The following is a 16,434-nucleotide window of genomic DNA, read 5'->3' on the forward strand; positions in this document are numbered from 1 at the left end:
TTCAATTCAAGAGAAAACATATTGAGTTTGTACTCGGGGGATCATGAAATTGGTGAGCAGAAAAAATTCAGGTGGAAATTCTTTTCTCCAAGCAAATTCTTTTTAGTTATTATGCCGACATACTTCTCTGGTCACCAGAAATGGAAGAATCCAATCCAACTGGATCGAATTACATCAGATACCTGACGATTCAGGTGGAATTATACTAGCAGTTGTTGACCTAATAGATTCTTCTGAGAAAGCAAGTTTTCCGCCTATCATGTGATTCAAGGTCTTTCAGACCTCCCCTCGTGAACAAAAAGGAGTTCGAATCTATGAACTCATAATTTTTATTTTTATTTAGATTTCAATGAACATTTTTCTTTTCTAAACACACGAAGTGGACATTTTCTTTGCATACAGAAAATAAGGGCGTGCCATAAATAATTATACTGTAAATTGTGCTCACAAATTAATGAAGTTTTTCCTTAAAAAAAAGGGAAAGACACCAAATTGAAACTGATAGTTTTCAAGTAAAGAAATAAATCAAAAGACTGCAAGAATAAGAATACTAATGTGTTGCAGGGTGAGGATAATTGATTGCATATCTTATTTGATAGACATCTTTTCAGATATATAGTAAAAGAAAAAACTGAAATGCTAACTAATAGCAATAAATCATAAAAAACTGAAACTAATATAACAGGAAGGTAACGTGGACTTATGGCAGTCCTGAAGCAATCTTTAACAGAAACGATTAAGGAAACATGGGGAAAAGAATATTTTTAAAATTCTTTATGGATGTAATTGGTTTCCTAAACTTGGGAATTATGATAAAGGTTGTAGTTGGAGTTCATGCCGTGATGGCCAGTGGTGGCGTCACAGGTCCTGTTTGGTTGAACATGGTTGCTCTTGCTGCCCGGAAGCATGCTGTTCCATTTTTCGTGGTTGCTGGTACTCATAAGGTATGCTAACATCTGAATCCTATTGGATAGAATATCTGATATTCTTTAGATATTTTCCACTAGTTTTCCATGATTTGCTAAAGCATCTAAAATTTGAAAAAAATTTCTAACATCCCAAAACTTCTCGCTTTATAGAAGAGAAGCCTGCAGTCTTTACATGGAACAGTTTAAAAGATAACAATCCATACAAAATCACATATGATGAATTCTGCAAAACCAAGTAGTTGAGACAATCGATCCAATGTGTATATGTACGATCATGCTCAAAACTGTCCTGTAAATTCTCGATTCTTATGAATGCTTTTGTTGATTACCCTCTCTTTTTTGTATGACAATTGTGTCCATTCTATCCGCAAAATCCAGCAGCCTTGCTAAATGAAATGAGATGTCCATCAGAAGTCCTGCAATTCGGAGAATTCTTAGATTGCATGGACTTCAGTTGTGGCAGTGGCACTCCTCTACTTAATGTTGTCAATCCTGCATTTGATTATGTGCCACCAGAGCTTGTCAGTCTTCTTGTTACAGGCACATAAGACTTGTTCTTATTTTTCTTGGGCAAATAGCTTCTCTGTTTCCAATTATCATCATTATGAAACAAAATTCCAAAAATTTAACTGGACTGTCTGGTGTACAGCTACATCTTTTTATCTGGTTTTTTAAGTTCTGGTCATTCTTTATGCTGCAGAGGAGGACATAACCCCTCATTCATGTACCGGCTCATTGCTGATTATAACTCTGCTGACGATTTGAATCTGCAAAAGAAAGCCACGTCTTGAAAGGGTGAGCTTTATTTCTTTGTTGGATTTTTTTTCTTTTCTGGCGATCCTGTTCTGTGTTGGATAACTTATAACGGCTGTGGACAAGTTCTTAACCTGTTTTGGTTGTTTACCGGATTCTGAAATAACAGTATTGTTTCTTGTCTTTCCTGAAATTGGCCGCTGGATTTTCTATTTTTTGCAGGCATGGCCGAGAGAACTTGATACATGTTATAAATGAACCGTGAAAGCTGAAATGATAGGTTAATCAGGTTTCTTTACATCAATGAAAAACATAGGATGTAAAATTCAGGTTCTTTTTTTGGCTGTTGATGATGATACTAATTGCTTGCAAGATAGGCAAAAACGAAACCCGGAGAGTTTTCTTTCCTTCGGAAAAATATACTCCAATAGAATTGAAATAAAACAATATAGCGTTGCTATTTGTTAAAGAAGTGACTCCCTGCAAAAGCGAAGAAGTTTCAAACTCTGAAACTGTGCATTCGATCAGCTGTGAACAGTGTGTTCTATAATTAACCCATAAAAAACATTAGCTTTGGTGCTGCAATTTTGCAATCATGGAACTGCTCGTGCAATGCTTGAGGCATCAAATACTCGGAATGAGTTCACTTTTGATACCCTGTCAGCTATGTACTGATGAATAGTCTAAGTAGAAGGTCATGCACATATGCTCTTGCAAACTATTACATTTGATAGGATGTAATGTTGGCATGAGAAACGCGCTAGAAGGAAACTGATCCTCAAGTTCAAGCACCTTGGGATACGAGCAAATTTTCGTTTTATTCTCCTTATCCATTTCTTTATCAGGGTTCCTCCGTTTTTAGCTCCTGGTGCTCCTTTCTGGACAGGGTAACTTCTCCATGCCGCTGCCTGCATGGGAATGGAACAGAAGCACACGAGTGGATTTGGTCATCTGAACGTGACATTCAGTCATGACCAGAAAAGACATCCAACCATGGCTCGGTGATTCCAGATCACATTGATTGGATATTGATATCCGGTTCACAATGTTGCAAGAAATCTGTGCACTCACACCTACGTTCCATTGTTTTTCAAACCTGTGCAGTCATTGATCCATCCACTCCAAATGAGGCAAAACGCTTCAGCACTGGAAATCAAGAAGAAGAAGGAGAATCTAGCCTGAAATTTGAAAACCTTATCCGAAAATTTCAAACACAACACTTTGCAGTGCCATTATAATCTACAACTAGGATAATGCGTAGTCAGCAAACAAAATAATACAAGGGCATGCGAGGATCCAACATCATGGCATCAAACCTCCTACCAACATACAGAAGCTACCTTCCGAAGTTACTTGCGCCATAGCATATGGTATAGTGCAATTGCTTACAGATAGGCAGCACAACAATACATCACACCCTAATGAAACTATTCCGCAATTTCCTGATTGTGGAATCAATACAGGTTTGGATAAAAAGCCATGGACTTAAAGAGCACATGAACAAAGAGTAATTACCAGCTTGTGAGATGTAAAGATGAAGATATCATTGATTCGGGAAGAACTTCATCAGAACAGGGAATGAATATAAAAAGTAACAGAAAACCAAATACGCCAAAACAAAAACATATGACCAATTTATCACTCTTTGCGAAGATCTATGCCAGCCTTCTTAGCAACAGCATCCAGTCCGTTCTTCTGTTTAGTCTTTAACGCTTTGGTTGACAATCGCAGCTTGACATAGCGCTTGCCAGCTTCCCACCACACCCTCTTGTACTGCAAGTTGACAAACTGCAACTTCTTGGTCTTGTGGTTTGAAAAGGAAACTTTGTTGGCCCTGTTGGCTTTCTTCCCGGTAAAGGGGCAAATTCTACCTTCAAAAAGATGGTTCAAATTACACAATGAATCAAATTCTAAACAACTCTAACAACGCCAACAAAATTTGTTAAGGATCATAGTAAGCACCAACTCACTCCCATGTACATTATGAACAAAAATCAATAAGCAAGGATTATCTCTGCGTCGTATCAGACAGACACTAGCATGTCAAGACAGATGCAATACCTAGATCCCCAAAACAAGATGTTACTAAGAAACCGAGGCAAGTAAATCCAATAATTAGCAACGCCGGGCTTTTCTACCAAATGTTGTGCGGCAATGATACTTGATCCAAAAAAAAAAAAAATCACAGTCCAAAACTTTGATTAATCCAGACCGAAGGAAAACAAGAGAAAGGGAGAAGATTTTACGTGCGACGAGAGGTTGGATAGCGGGAGTGAAAGGAGCAGTGAGTGGTTTTGGTGGGTTGTAGGAAATCCTGATGCCACCCAATTGGGAAGTAAGAAATCCTATCTCTGAAACCGAAACCGGACTAGGCTTCGAAATGGAGAACTGCCGTGTCTTGAGGAAGCGTGTATTGTTTCCAAGCAACACTCCTCCCCCTACAGCTGCTGTAGCTATTGTGTTCTTTTTCTTTTCTTTTGTTTTTTTTTATTAATATTAATGATTAGATCAGTTTATGTAATAATTTAATAAATTTTAAAATTAATGATTATGTAAACTTCAAATAGTTATAAAAAAACTTAAATTAATCATTATTATAAAAAAACAAACCCAAAACTAACGAGTTAAGAATTTTCTTACTTGTTTGGCTTCTTACTTGTTATGTGCTTTTGCCTCTCGAATTGGCAGAAACGGATAACATGTGAAGCAGGAGCTGCTATTGTATTTGCGGCCCCTTATTTTGATGGGGGTGTGTGTATTGACTTGGGTTGGGTTAGAGATCATATAGCCTGCTTTATTAAGCTAGTTTTTTCAAGATATATAGTTTAATAATATGCCCTGTATTAAAATAGATTTATAGGTATTATCATTAATATTATTATTATTATTATTTTTTACTCAATCTCCAAACTTTATAAACTGAATGATTCAAAATAAATAATTTGTATTTTAAAGGATTCTTTTATAGTTGGGTTGGGGATTATATAGCCTACTCCATTGGGCTGGTTTTCCCAAGACATGTGGCCCAATAGTGCGTTTTGTATTAAAATAGATTCATAGGTATTATCATTAACATTATTATTATTATCTTTTACTCAACCTCCAAACTCTATAAAATGAATAATTCAAAACAAATAATTTGTATTTTGAAGGGTCGTAATGTAGTTGGGTTGGGGATTATATAGCGTGCTCCATTGGGCTAGTTTTTCCAAGGCCTGTGGCTTAATAATGCGTCATGTATTAAAATAGATTTATAAGTATTATTATTACCATTATTATCATTATCTTTTACTCAATCTCCAAGCTTTATAAAATGAATGATTCAAAACTAATAATTTGTATTTTAAGGATTCTTTTGTGGCTTAATAGTGCGTCATGTATTAAAATAGATTCATAAGTATTATTATTACCATTATTATCATTATCTTTTACTCAATCTCTAAGCTTTATAAAATGAATGATTCAAAACTAATAGTTTGTATTTTAAGGATTCTTTTGTGGCTTAATAGTGCGTCATGTATTAAAATAGATTCATAAGTATTATTATTACCATTATTATCATTATCTTTTAATCAATCTCCAAACTTTATAAAATGAATGATTCAAAACTAATAGTTTGTATTTTAAGGGTTCTTTTGTAGTTGGGTTGTGGATTGTATAGCTTGCTCCATTGGGCTGGTTTTTCCAAGGCATGTGGCCCAATAGTACGTCTTGTATTAAAATAGATTCATATGTATTATCATTAACATTATTATCATTATCTTTTATTCAACCTCCAAGCTTTATACAATGAATGATTCAAAACAAATAATTTGTATATTGAAGGATTGTTTTATAGTTGGGTTGGGGATCATATAGCTTGTTCCATTGAGTTGGTTTTTCCACGGCCTATGGCTCAATAGCGTATCTTGTATTAAAATAGATTCATAGGTATTATTATTAACATTATTGTTATTATCTTTTACTCAATCTCCAAACTTTATAGAATGAATGGTTCAAAACAAATAATTTATCTTAATAATACTTTTATTAAAATAGATTCATAAGTATTATTATTAATATTATTATTATTAATTTTTACTCGAACTTCAAATAAAATGAATGATTCAAAATAAATAATTTGTATTTTGAAGGGTTGTTTTGTAAAAATGGTTTGAAATGTTTTATAAATATAATGTTCGTATATATATAATCTTTGATATATAATTGTCATAAAAAGATATGCTATTGCATGGAAAAAATGACTGAGTGTTTTGGAAGCCTTTCTCTTATCAGAGCCAGGTTTCGATCCTGGGACCTGTGGGTTATGGGCCCACCACGCTTCCGCTGCGCCACTCTGATTTTGTGTATCAGGATCCGTATTTTATTATATATCCAAACCCTTTCGTTTCAACCTTTGCCCCAGCTCCAGACCTCCCTCCAGATTCCAGAACAAAACAGAGCGGGAGCAGTGTGTTTATTTATTTATGGGTGTAACGTTCATTATACAGACACCGTAGTCTTTCACCACAAATTTTTGAAGGATAAACTCGTGATCGGAAAACATGTCTTTATGTTGCTCAACACTTCAAGTACAGTTCTCTTTCTTCTTCGCATGTAGTCCTCTCGTTGAAGCCAGCATGAACCGTTTAGTTACGGTCCCAGCTCTCATTCTATCTACTTAAACAACTTTATTGAGCAATATAAAGTCTGAACTTTGATATCGATCAAGGTTTCTGTTTTTGGTTCAAAACAGAAGCAATAACATATATATATAAACCTTGTTTGTTTTTATTTTTGATTTTAAAGAAATAAGAACCTGTAACCAATTGCCATGAATCGTGTAGGGTTTTTCTGCTAAGCTGGGCTGTTGTTAAAATGTGGGCAGCCTATACTGAATTTGTATTTGTGACGGTGATAAAGTTGTTTGTGATCGGAATTTTAGCTTTTCTTCTTCAAAGAAACTGGGTTAATTCGAGACTTTTGCTTTATCAAGATGCGATGGAAGTGGATGTTGCTTTGCCCCGCCCTTTTCCAATGTAATCTTATTTCATATTTTCACCCAAAAAATTTACCAAATTGTTCAAAGCTAACGAAAGTGGCTCCTAAAAAAAGTCTCGGCAACGAGTTCAGACCAACCAGATCCCTGAAAATCCAAGCTTCAACCAGTTAATATGATTTCGGCATTAGCAAGCTTCCATTACATTCCAAAAAAGACGTTCTCCTACATGTCATATAGGCAAAAGTTAATAGTAGACAATTTCAATACTGCTCTGACATGTTAAACGGTAGGGTTATTTTATCAGGCATGAACAGAGGATTCGGTAATCCAGATCTGCATGCAGGTGGTTTTCCCAATTAGTTCATGGAAATTACTAAAACGAGCAATCATTTTCGGAATCTGGCCAAGTAAATATCAAAAGGAACATATTCCACCACTACAACACCGTCATCAAATAACCTTCCCATGTAAACAATGTCCTGCCATGCATGAGGCTTCTGTTCTTCTGAACTCGACAAAAACACAGTCTCGCTCCAAAATGCGTCCAAGATTACAATCCTGTTCCTTACCATCACCCTTCTCAATAGAATTTGGTCCTGTTCTCATACTATCATTCAGATAAGTTTTTTCAACATCTCTACTGACTTCCTCAATCCTCCAGATTTAGCTTTTCTTCAGCCATCGCTTTGTTTTCTCCGACCTCCTCCAAATTCATCTTGAGCTGGTTCTTGAGAGTCAGATAAACTCTTGCATAGTTGCATACTAAGTCTTGAACAACCATACCACCGCCAACCTGACCTGGCTGGCATGGCTACTCTTCCATGGCATCACTTGCTGGTTTATTTTCACCATTGCTGTCGCCTTCCATGACTTTTGGTAAATAAATTCTCTGATGTTCCTTCTTTTAGAATTTGTTTCATCAAACTAACGCTTGTTGTTACTTATTTTTTATTCTATAAAAAATAAAAAAAAATAAGAAGATATATATGAAAAAAGCCTAGAAAATTGCTCAAGCTGGTGATGAAAGATCAAAATGAAAAGTGAAAAAGTTGAAGGATCAAAATTTATAAGATTGACAAAATTAGCAATCCAATTATGATTAACAAAGGGTCTATTTGGTGAAAATATTTTTATTTGGGGTAAAAAAAATATAAATTTGGATAGGTAAGGACTCACAAAGAATTTTGAAAGGCTCAATTAATTTTATTGAGGACTTAATTGCAAGAAAAAATGATTTTTAAAGTCAATTTAGGTTTTAATTGGAAGAAATTACAGTTTGGGGATCGAATTGCAATTTTAAAAAGTTAATTTGGTCATATCAAGGGCTTAATTGCAAAAATATTGAAGTTTGATGGATAATTAGGAACTTAATTGAAGAAATTCGAAACAAATAACCAAACTGAAAAAAGGTGTATGATTGTAGAGGTTGAAATTGACCAAATCAGAGGCTAAATTGAATAACTTGAACATTTGATGGTCAATTAAGGGTCGAAGTGCACAAATCAGAAACCAATGATCAAGATGAAAATTGTGCTAAATTTCGAGGCTAATGATTGAGTTCAACATGGTGAAATTACATAAAATTAAGAGTTTGAAGGTAATTACGGGTGCAATTAAAAATAATTGGAATGAAATTTGTCAAATCCTAAATTAAAAACCCTAATTTCTAGGGTTTAACTTAAACAACACGTCGTTTAACCATTGTTTAGCTTTATTTTCTACAGTTTTGGTTGATCGAGTAGGTACTTTCAGGAGGATGAAAGTGACATTTCTAACCATCTTTAGGGTTGTAATCACCACCATTCAACTAAAAAACACTTCGTTTGCAAATATCAGCTACTCCTATCAAACATTTACATTCCATTTTCTTCAACAAACTCAACATCTTGTTTCCGATCAGTCATCACTGCATTTTCAGATTTTAGATTGATCGGGTTGCCACTTTCAAACGAATGAATGTGAAACTATGTATCTCAAAATTGAGTAAGATTATATCCAAATGAAAGTTGTACACCCCCTCAACCAAGATTAGGTGGTCTTTAATGACAATGACGTAGGAGTTGCTCCAACGAAGTCTCAAAACTGGTTAACTCAGTTATTGATGGTTGTGATACCCATTTCACAAAACCACTAATCTTTTTTGTGTGTTCACACTTCAGGTTAAATATTCTTTGGTGTCTTCATGTTCTTTCTTTTTATGGGTTTGATTCGTTTTAATTAAAAAAATTGAATTTTTGTGTTTTTTTTTAGTTTGATTTTGATTTTCAAAAATAATGCATTTTATTCATAAAAAAAAATTGGCGTTGTTTTAGAAAAATAATTTGTATTTTTTTTTAAAATTTACAAATAAGTTTATAAAATGATTTTTTCTCTAAAAATTAATAATTAATATTAATAAACTGATATTTAAATATCATAAGTTAACTAGAAAGTTTTTATAATTTACTTTAAAATTCATTAAGAATATTTTTTACCGAAATATACAAATCCCTTTTATAATAGATAAACACTAGTTAGATAGCCAGCGCTACGTCGCGGGCTCACCTTTAACTTCCAAAAAAAATTGGGAGCAGAACCCAAGCCTATTCGGGTTCTGCCAAGCTAGGTCCAAGCATAGTTGGGTTCTTCTGCGGCCATGACCCAAGGCTATTTTGGGTCCTGCCAAGCCTGGAGTTCGTCTTGGGCCAGGCTATCCAGGACCCAAGGTTATTTGGGTCGTGTACATGGCAGAACCCAAGTTTATTTTTGGGTCATGCAACTAATAATTTGTATGTAATTTGTAAATGAAAATAAATGTAAAATTAAGTGTAATTTGATAAAATTATTATTACAATGCATTTAGTAAAATTAATAAATGATATAATATTTTCTTTCAAATTCATCAATTATTTTATTAATAATATTAATTACACTAAAATATACTCTTGTAAATTTTACTGAAAATAATAATATTTATAATACAAATCATAATATTTTTAGTATTAATATTATTTATAACTCCAAAAATAATAATATTTTTGAGATTAATACTATTAATTATACTAAAAAAAATATATTAAGAAAAACTATAATAATAATTTTAATATTAATTATACCAAAAAAATAATATTAAGAGAACAAATAATAATAGTTTTGAGATCATCACTATTAATTAGACTAAAATAATAATAATATTTTTAACACCAACATCATCAATACCAAAAAAATATATTAAGAAAAACTAATATCAACAAAACAAACAATAATATTGTTACTATTAATACTCTAAAAATTAATTATACCAAAGTGTAGGCAGTCGACGCACCACGTGGCGCTTGGGCTGCACTCAAGAGGAAGCAGACCAAGCGCCAAGTGGTGCCACGCTGCTGGCGTGGCGTGGTGTTCCCGCGGCCAACACCCAATGCTATTTTGAGTCCTACCCTGCTAAATCCAATGCTAGCCTTAGGTCATGCCTGGCAGTATTCAAGTCAAAGCGCCACCTGGGGCTTGGACTACAGCGAAGAGGAAGCAGGCCAAGCGCCACGTGGCGCTTCGGTTGTTCGCCCTTAGGAGGGAACCCAAGCGTCGTGTGTCCCAACGTGGTTTTTTTCATAGTAATAGCAGTTTTTTAAAATTTATTAATGATGATAATAATACTTATAATACAAATAATAACATTTTTAATAGCAATAATGTGAATTATTATAAAAATAATATTCTTTATAACACCAAATATAATACTATTTTAGAGACCAATACTATTAATTAGACTAAAAAAATAATAATATTTTTAATACCAACACTATCAATTATACTAAAAAAATATATTAAGAAATAATATAATAATTATTTTAATATTAATTATACTAAAAAAATAATATCACCAAAACAAAACAATAATATTTTTACCATTAATACTCTAAACATTAATTATACTAAAAAAAATATTTTTAATACAATTATACTAAAAGTATAGGCAGCTCAAGCACCACGTGGTGCTTGGCCTGCACCCAAGAGAAAGGAAATCAAGCGCCACACGGCGCTTGGACGGCCTGCCTGTGGGGGTGGCAGCGCTTAGTTTGCCAGCGGCCAGGACCCAATGCTATTTTGGGTTCTGCCCTGTCAGGCCCAACGCTAGCCTTGGACCATGCCTGACAGTGCCCAAGCCAAGCGCCAACTGACGCTTGGACTGTAGCGCAGAGGAAGCAGGCCAAGCGCCACGTCGCACTTGGGTTGTCCGCCCTCATGAGGGAACCCAAGCGCCACATGTCCCAACGTGATTTTTTTCATAATAATAACAGTTTTTTACAATTTATTAATGATGATAATAATATTTGTACTCTTAGAAATTTTAATGAAAATAATAATATTTATAATACAAATAATAATATTTTTAGTAGCAATAATATGAATTATTATAAAAATAATATTATTTATAACATCAAATATAATAATATTTTAGAGACTAATACTATTAATTATATTAAAAAATAATATTAATAGAACAAATAATAATAGTTTTGAGATCAATACTATTAATTAGACTAAAAAAATAATAATATTTTTAATACCAACACTATCGATTATACTAAAAATATATTAAGAAATAATATAATAATTCTTTTAATATTAATTATACTAAAAAAATAATATCAACAAAACAAACAATAATATTTGTACCATTAATACTCTAAATATTAATTATATTTAAAAAAATATTTTTAATACAATTATACTAAAAATATAAGCATCTCAATACTATTAAAGAAAAGCAAGCACCACATGGCGCTTGGGTGACCTGCCTATGAGCGTGACAGCCAAAGCACCACATGCCTTCTTGGGCTGCCCCGAGCGCCAAGGGACAGCAGTCCCAGAGGACTTGCCTCTAGGCTGGCACCCTTGCTCTACAGCCCAACCACACCCTGTTTGGCAGTTTACAATAAAATCTTTCAGTAGCACTGATCAGTTTTAATTATAGTTAATATCTAGTATATATTAAGTTCTAGCTTTCCTGTCCCCATCCCCAATTGCTTATCAAGGAAAATTACCCCTATTTACTTGGGAAAATATCCACACCCTCGTTATGTAGACACCGACTGGCACAGGAAATTTTGTCATCACAATTCACCGAATCAACCATTATACATGTGCATGCAAAATTATATCGTTAACCACCTCTCCATGCGAGTGACCAACAAACATTATTCTGTATCATCTGAGCAGCCAGATCTAGAAGGAGCAGACGAGGAAATTACGAGAACAGCAGATTTTACATTCATCAGACATCTCAAGAGGTGTACAAATTATAACATAGAATATCCATAGTTCAACTGTTAAGCAGAAACACGAGTAACCATGCAGGACAAGCTCCCAATTGCAGAAACTATACAGTAAGCTTCCCCATGCAGTGGTTCACCGCATATTTTCTCTGCGTCGCACATATCGGGTTCTGTCATTATATCTTGGTCTGTCATTAGCTCTCTGCGGCTGAGGTTCCACCCTTCTCTGTCTTTCAGGTGGCCTCTGAACTATCTCACCATTCACGAACAACTCAGCTGCCAAAAAAGAAAGCCATGAAACAGTAACATGATAAGCACCTCTAAACTTCACAGTGGTGGCATGAGAATTGCTCTTCACCATCAAGGTGAAGCAACAGAGCCAGTGATTACAGTTAAAGTAAGGCATTTGTTAATTGAGCATGGCGTGTTAATGGAAAGGAAATTGAGCCTCCAAAATTCTGAATTAAATCTGGAATCTTGATCCAGGCCAAGTCTAGTTTCTAGAGCTATATTGAAACAGATTGAATGCAGGCTCAACCAGCAAATTTAAACAAAAGAAATCCTTTTGCTAAAACAGAGAAGATTCTAACCTGACCTTACAATCAGAAACTAGCATTTCAATTTTCCAATATTACAAACTAACCAAAGATTTAGGTGGCTTATGCAAGGCGTGTCCTGAATTATGTCAGGACTCCAAGAGAAATTTTACAAAAGCAATACAATTCTGTATCATCTCCAATGATTCTGCGCCTCCAATTAGTACAAGAAGAACAGAACAGGTAATGAGTTTAGATTGATGTCAGTCCATTAGCATTCAAAGCTAGACATTGCCCATTTGAGGCTTTTAGCTTTGCCAAGATGGACTGAGATAGAGCAAGCACATAACTATTAAAAAAAGATAACCTGAACAAAGATTAAGGTGCTTATATCATGTAAAATGAATAATGTCAAGACACCAAAAGGAGTTTTTGAAAGCAGTACATTTTATGTATTATCTCCAATGATTCTGAACCACCATTGAGTATAAGGTGGACAGAACAGGTCATGAGAGTAGATTGATGTGAGTCCATTAGCATTCAAAACTAGACATTGCCCATCTGAGGCTTTTAGCTTTGCCAAGATGGACTAAGATAGAAATAACAGCAAGCCATAAACGAAAAGTTACAATCAACCCTATAAATACATTCACCAAGGAAATAACTACACAGTTCATCTTTAAACAATTAGCAATGCTGTAGCAATCATGTTTCATCTCCACTGATCCGCATCTCCATTGAATATAAAGCACAGAACAGTCTAGAGAGAACAAATTGATTTTAGTCCATTAGCATTCAAAGCTAAACATTGCCCATCTGAGGCTTTTAGCTTTGCCAAGATGGACTAAGATAGAAATAACAGCAAGCCATAAACAAAAAGTTACAATCAACCCTAAAAATACATTCACCAAGGAAATAACCACACAGTTCATCTTTAAACACTTAGCAATGCTGTAGCAATCATGTTTCATCTCCACTGATCCGCATCTCCATTGAATATAAAGCACAGAACAGTCTAGAGAGAACAAATTGATTTTAGTCCATTAGCATTCAAAGCTAAACATTGCCCATCTGTGGCTTTTAGCTTTGCCAAGATGGACTAAGATAGAAATAACAGCAAGCCATAAACGAAAAGTTACAATCAACCCTATAAATACATTCACCAAGGAAATAACCACACAGTTCATCTTTAAACACTTAGCAATGCTGTAGCAATCATGTTTCATCTCCACTGATCCGCATCTCCATTGAATATAAAGCACAGAACAGTCTAGAGAGAACAAATTGATTTTAGTCCATTAGCATTCAAAGCTAAGCATTGCCCATAAGACTCTTTAGCTTTGCCAAGATGGACTGCATTGAAGTAAATCAAATTATACCATCACCATTGTTTCTTCCTATAAACTTCAAGCAGTACACCTTTGTCAAAATCACGCACACCCACACATAGAGAGCTATCTTAACCAACTCCAAAACTAAAGAAAAATAGTTGCGCTCTTATAAGGAAGTGCAAAGTCTTACCACCATAGTCTTTGTATTCGGGGTCAACATATGAATCCGGGAGGACAAAGAGAACACCAGGCAAACCTGTTAACAAAGAAAATAAAAATCAATAATCACGAGGAAAGACATTGTAAATCCATTTCTTGAATTGCAATGACTTAACATCTGAACAGACCTTCAAGCTTGTTAGAGGTTTCCTCATCAATCTCGCATCCAAATCCAAAATACCTCTCACAGGAAACATTATAAATCTTCGTCTTTGCTTCCTCCTCACTAAAAACAAAAGATACAACACAAAAAACGTTTAGCAGTCAAGAAACCGACAAATATCGAAACTTTCAATTAAAAGAACGAGACCCGCAAAGTCCATTTTACCTGCCAACAACTTTGGCTAAAGTTTCAATATAACAATCAATCATTTGCTGCTTAGTGGCACCCTCACCGCCAGGCTTATCCATAACAATAAGCCAGTGCTCATAATCACAACCAGGGAAAAGTGGGGCCATCTCATTGGGTGGCCGGTCACTGAAGTTTGACCCCGAGTTCAAGGGCGAGTAGCCCGAGTTGCCGGCTCGGTTAACCCGGCATCGAATGGAAGTGAAACGGGCGGCGGGGTTAGTGGTTTTGTTGATAGATTGGAGATTGTGAGAGAGTGAGGGTAAAGATTGGCCGCAGAGAAGAGTGGGAGGTGAGGGAAGATGGGTTATTGAGATGGTGGAGAGGAGGCGTTTGGGGAGGAGGACGCAGAGATTAAGATGGCGGGTGGTGAGGGAGCGAGCTAGGGTTGGGGTCATTTTGATGAAATTAGGGTTTTGGAGCTTACCACTGCAGCTGAGGGGTTTTGGGGGGCTATTTATTAAGATGGATGGGAAATTTTAGCTTTGGGCCTGGAGGACTTTGAGTTAGAGAATCTTGGGCTAGGCTTTGGGTCCAGAGGATTTGGGTTGGTGTCTGTTAAAATTCTTTTGGATACTTTATTTGTTAATATGTTGATTCTTCTTCTCTTTCTTTTTTTATTTTTTATTTTAGAATAATGTTGATTTTTCTTAAAATTAAGATAATAATAATAATAATAAATTATTTGATTTAATAAGGTATAATTTCATGTGTTATAGTTGTCTCTAATTGATTTTGGTAAAAAATTAATCAAATTGAATAAATCTAGTTAAATTAATGTAATTAAACTCATAGTTAAGTTAGCATTGAAATTAAAAAAAAATATTTAATAAAATTATCTAAAAGATAAAAGATATTAAATTTATTTTATTAATCAAATTATACTAAATTAATTTTTATATATTTTAATTTAAGATCTAATTTAAATATTAAGACCGGATTAATAAATCGAGTCATGAAAAATTTAATAACACTGAATTAGATTAAAGAGTACCAGCCCTTGACATACACACCTGATGCCTAACCATGAGAGCTTGGTTCAATGATTATATGTCGATTTTATAACACTTGGAACTTTCAAAAATAGTATTTATTCACTGTTTTTCCACTGTAAAAATATCATTTTCATTCAAATTGGATGTAGTTTTTCTACTTTTTTTTTTATCGGTTGAGATGAATGTTTATTTTTACTTATTTATTAATTATGACTATTCTTTATAGGAAATTATTTAATATGTATAGCATTATTTAATATCTACAAGTTACGTATATTTTTTATTCTTTTTTGTCTTGACGATAGGTTCATAGCTGTCAATGAAATAAATAAATCCAACAAGCACGGTATCAAATTGGTTAATGATGTGGTGTGGATGAGCTTTGTCACTATTTAAATTTGTTAATTACGAGAATGAGATCAGATTAAAGCATTGTATTTTTTTTATTAAATAATAAAGGGTTTTGAGATAAATTATTTTTTTGAACAATTTTAAAAATATATTTCTTACACATGCATTTAAGAAAATTAATGAGTTTTTAAAAAACTAATTTAAAAATTTAAACTTAATTTTTTTTAAAAAAATTATTTTTTTAATAAAAAAACTGTCAGATCGATCCACTAGATTCCAGCAGCATTTTATATCTTTTTTTTTTTAGTTTAACGTGGATGCCGAGCCAGCTTACGCACACCTCGACTAATCCCACGAGCCCTGAAGTTAACGATCATGTAAGCCTCCAGTGACTATCATATCAGCAACCAAGCATTTTATATCTAATCTGACATCCATATGGAGCTATGAAACTACCAGGTGCCACAAATAATTTCGTGAAACTTGATGATTGTTTACCCTTCCACGTTTATTCTTCTTTTTCTTTCTTTCTTGCTTGGCAGGACCGGCGATACTTTATTTCCTAAGAAGGAGAGCCACGATCTTATACTATTGCGCGATATATTTTACACACAACTTATTAGTTTAAAAACATCAATGAATAGAAAGGTCAAAGATAGTGATTATCTAACATGCAGATGTTTAATAGAATAATAAGAACAGGTTACGTTAGTCTAGTTTCATTTCTAGACC

At 34.2% G+C, this 16,434-nt stretch overlaps 2 protein-coding genes and 1 non-coding gene across 3 annotated transcripts; all 3 read right to left on the bottom strand.

Moving 5' to 3' along the window:
- Positions 1–2,856: 2,856 nt before the first annotated feature.
- LOC7494745 (50S ribosomal protein L28, chloroplastic-like) lies at positions 2,857–11,760 on the bottom strand. The gene is made up of 4 exons (XM_052455148.1): positions 11,691–11,760; positions 11,445–11,564; positions 3,929–4,156; positions 2,857–3,553 (listed from the first exon to the last, which is right to left on the bottom strand). The coding sequence occupies exons 1-4, from the start codon at positions 11,758–11,760 to the stop codon at positions 3,321–3,323; spliced, it is 651 nt and encodes a 216-aa protein (XP_052311108.1). The 3' UTR covers positions 2,857–3,320.
- Positions 5,952–6,023, bottom strand: TRNAM-CAU (transfer RNA methionine (anticodon CAU)). Its single transcript has one exon. It is a non-coding gene; the product is annotated as a tRNA-Met (tRNA).
- A 133-nt stretch (positions 11,761–11,893) lies between the features above and the next one.
- Positions 11,894–14,797, bottom strand: LOC7473469 (multiple organellar RNA editing factor 2, chloroplastic). Its single transcript, XM_002312555.4, has 4 exons — positions 14,336–14,797; positions 14,136–14,233; positions 13,979–14,044; positions 11,894–12,197 (listed from the first exon to the last, which is right to left on the bottom strand). Exons 1-4 carry the CDS (start codon positions 14,752–14,754, stop codon positions 12,055–12,057), a joined length of 726 nt encoding a protein of 241 aa, XP_002312591.2. The 5' UTR covers positions 14,755–14,797; the 3' UTR covers positions 11,894–12,054.
- Between the last annotated feature and the right edge of the window lie 1,637 nt (positions 14,798–16,434).

Source organism: Populus trichocarpa, chromosome 8 (genome assembly GCF_000002775.5).
Source record: "Populus trichocarpa isolate Nisqually-1 chromosome 8, P.trichocarpa_v4.1, whole genome shotgun sequence".
NCBI classification, from domain to species: domain Eukaryota; kingdom Viridiplantae; phylum Streptophyta; class Magnoliopsida; order Malpighiales; family Salicaceae; genus Populus; species Populus trichocarpa.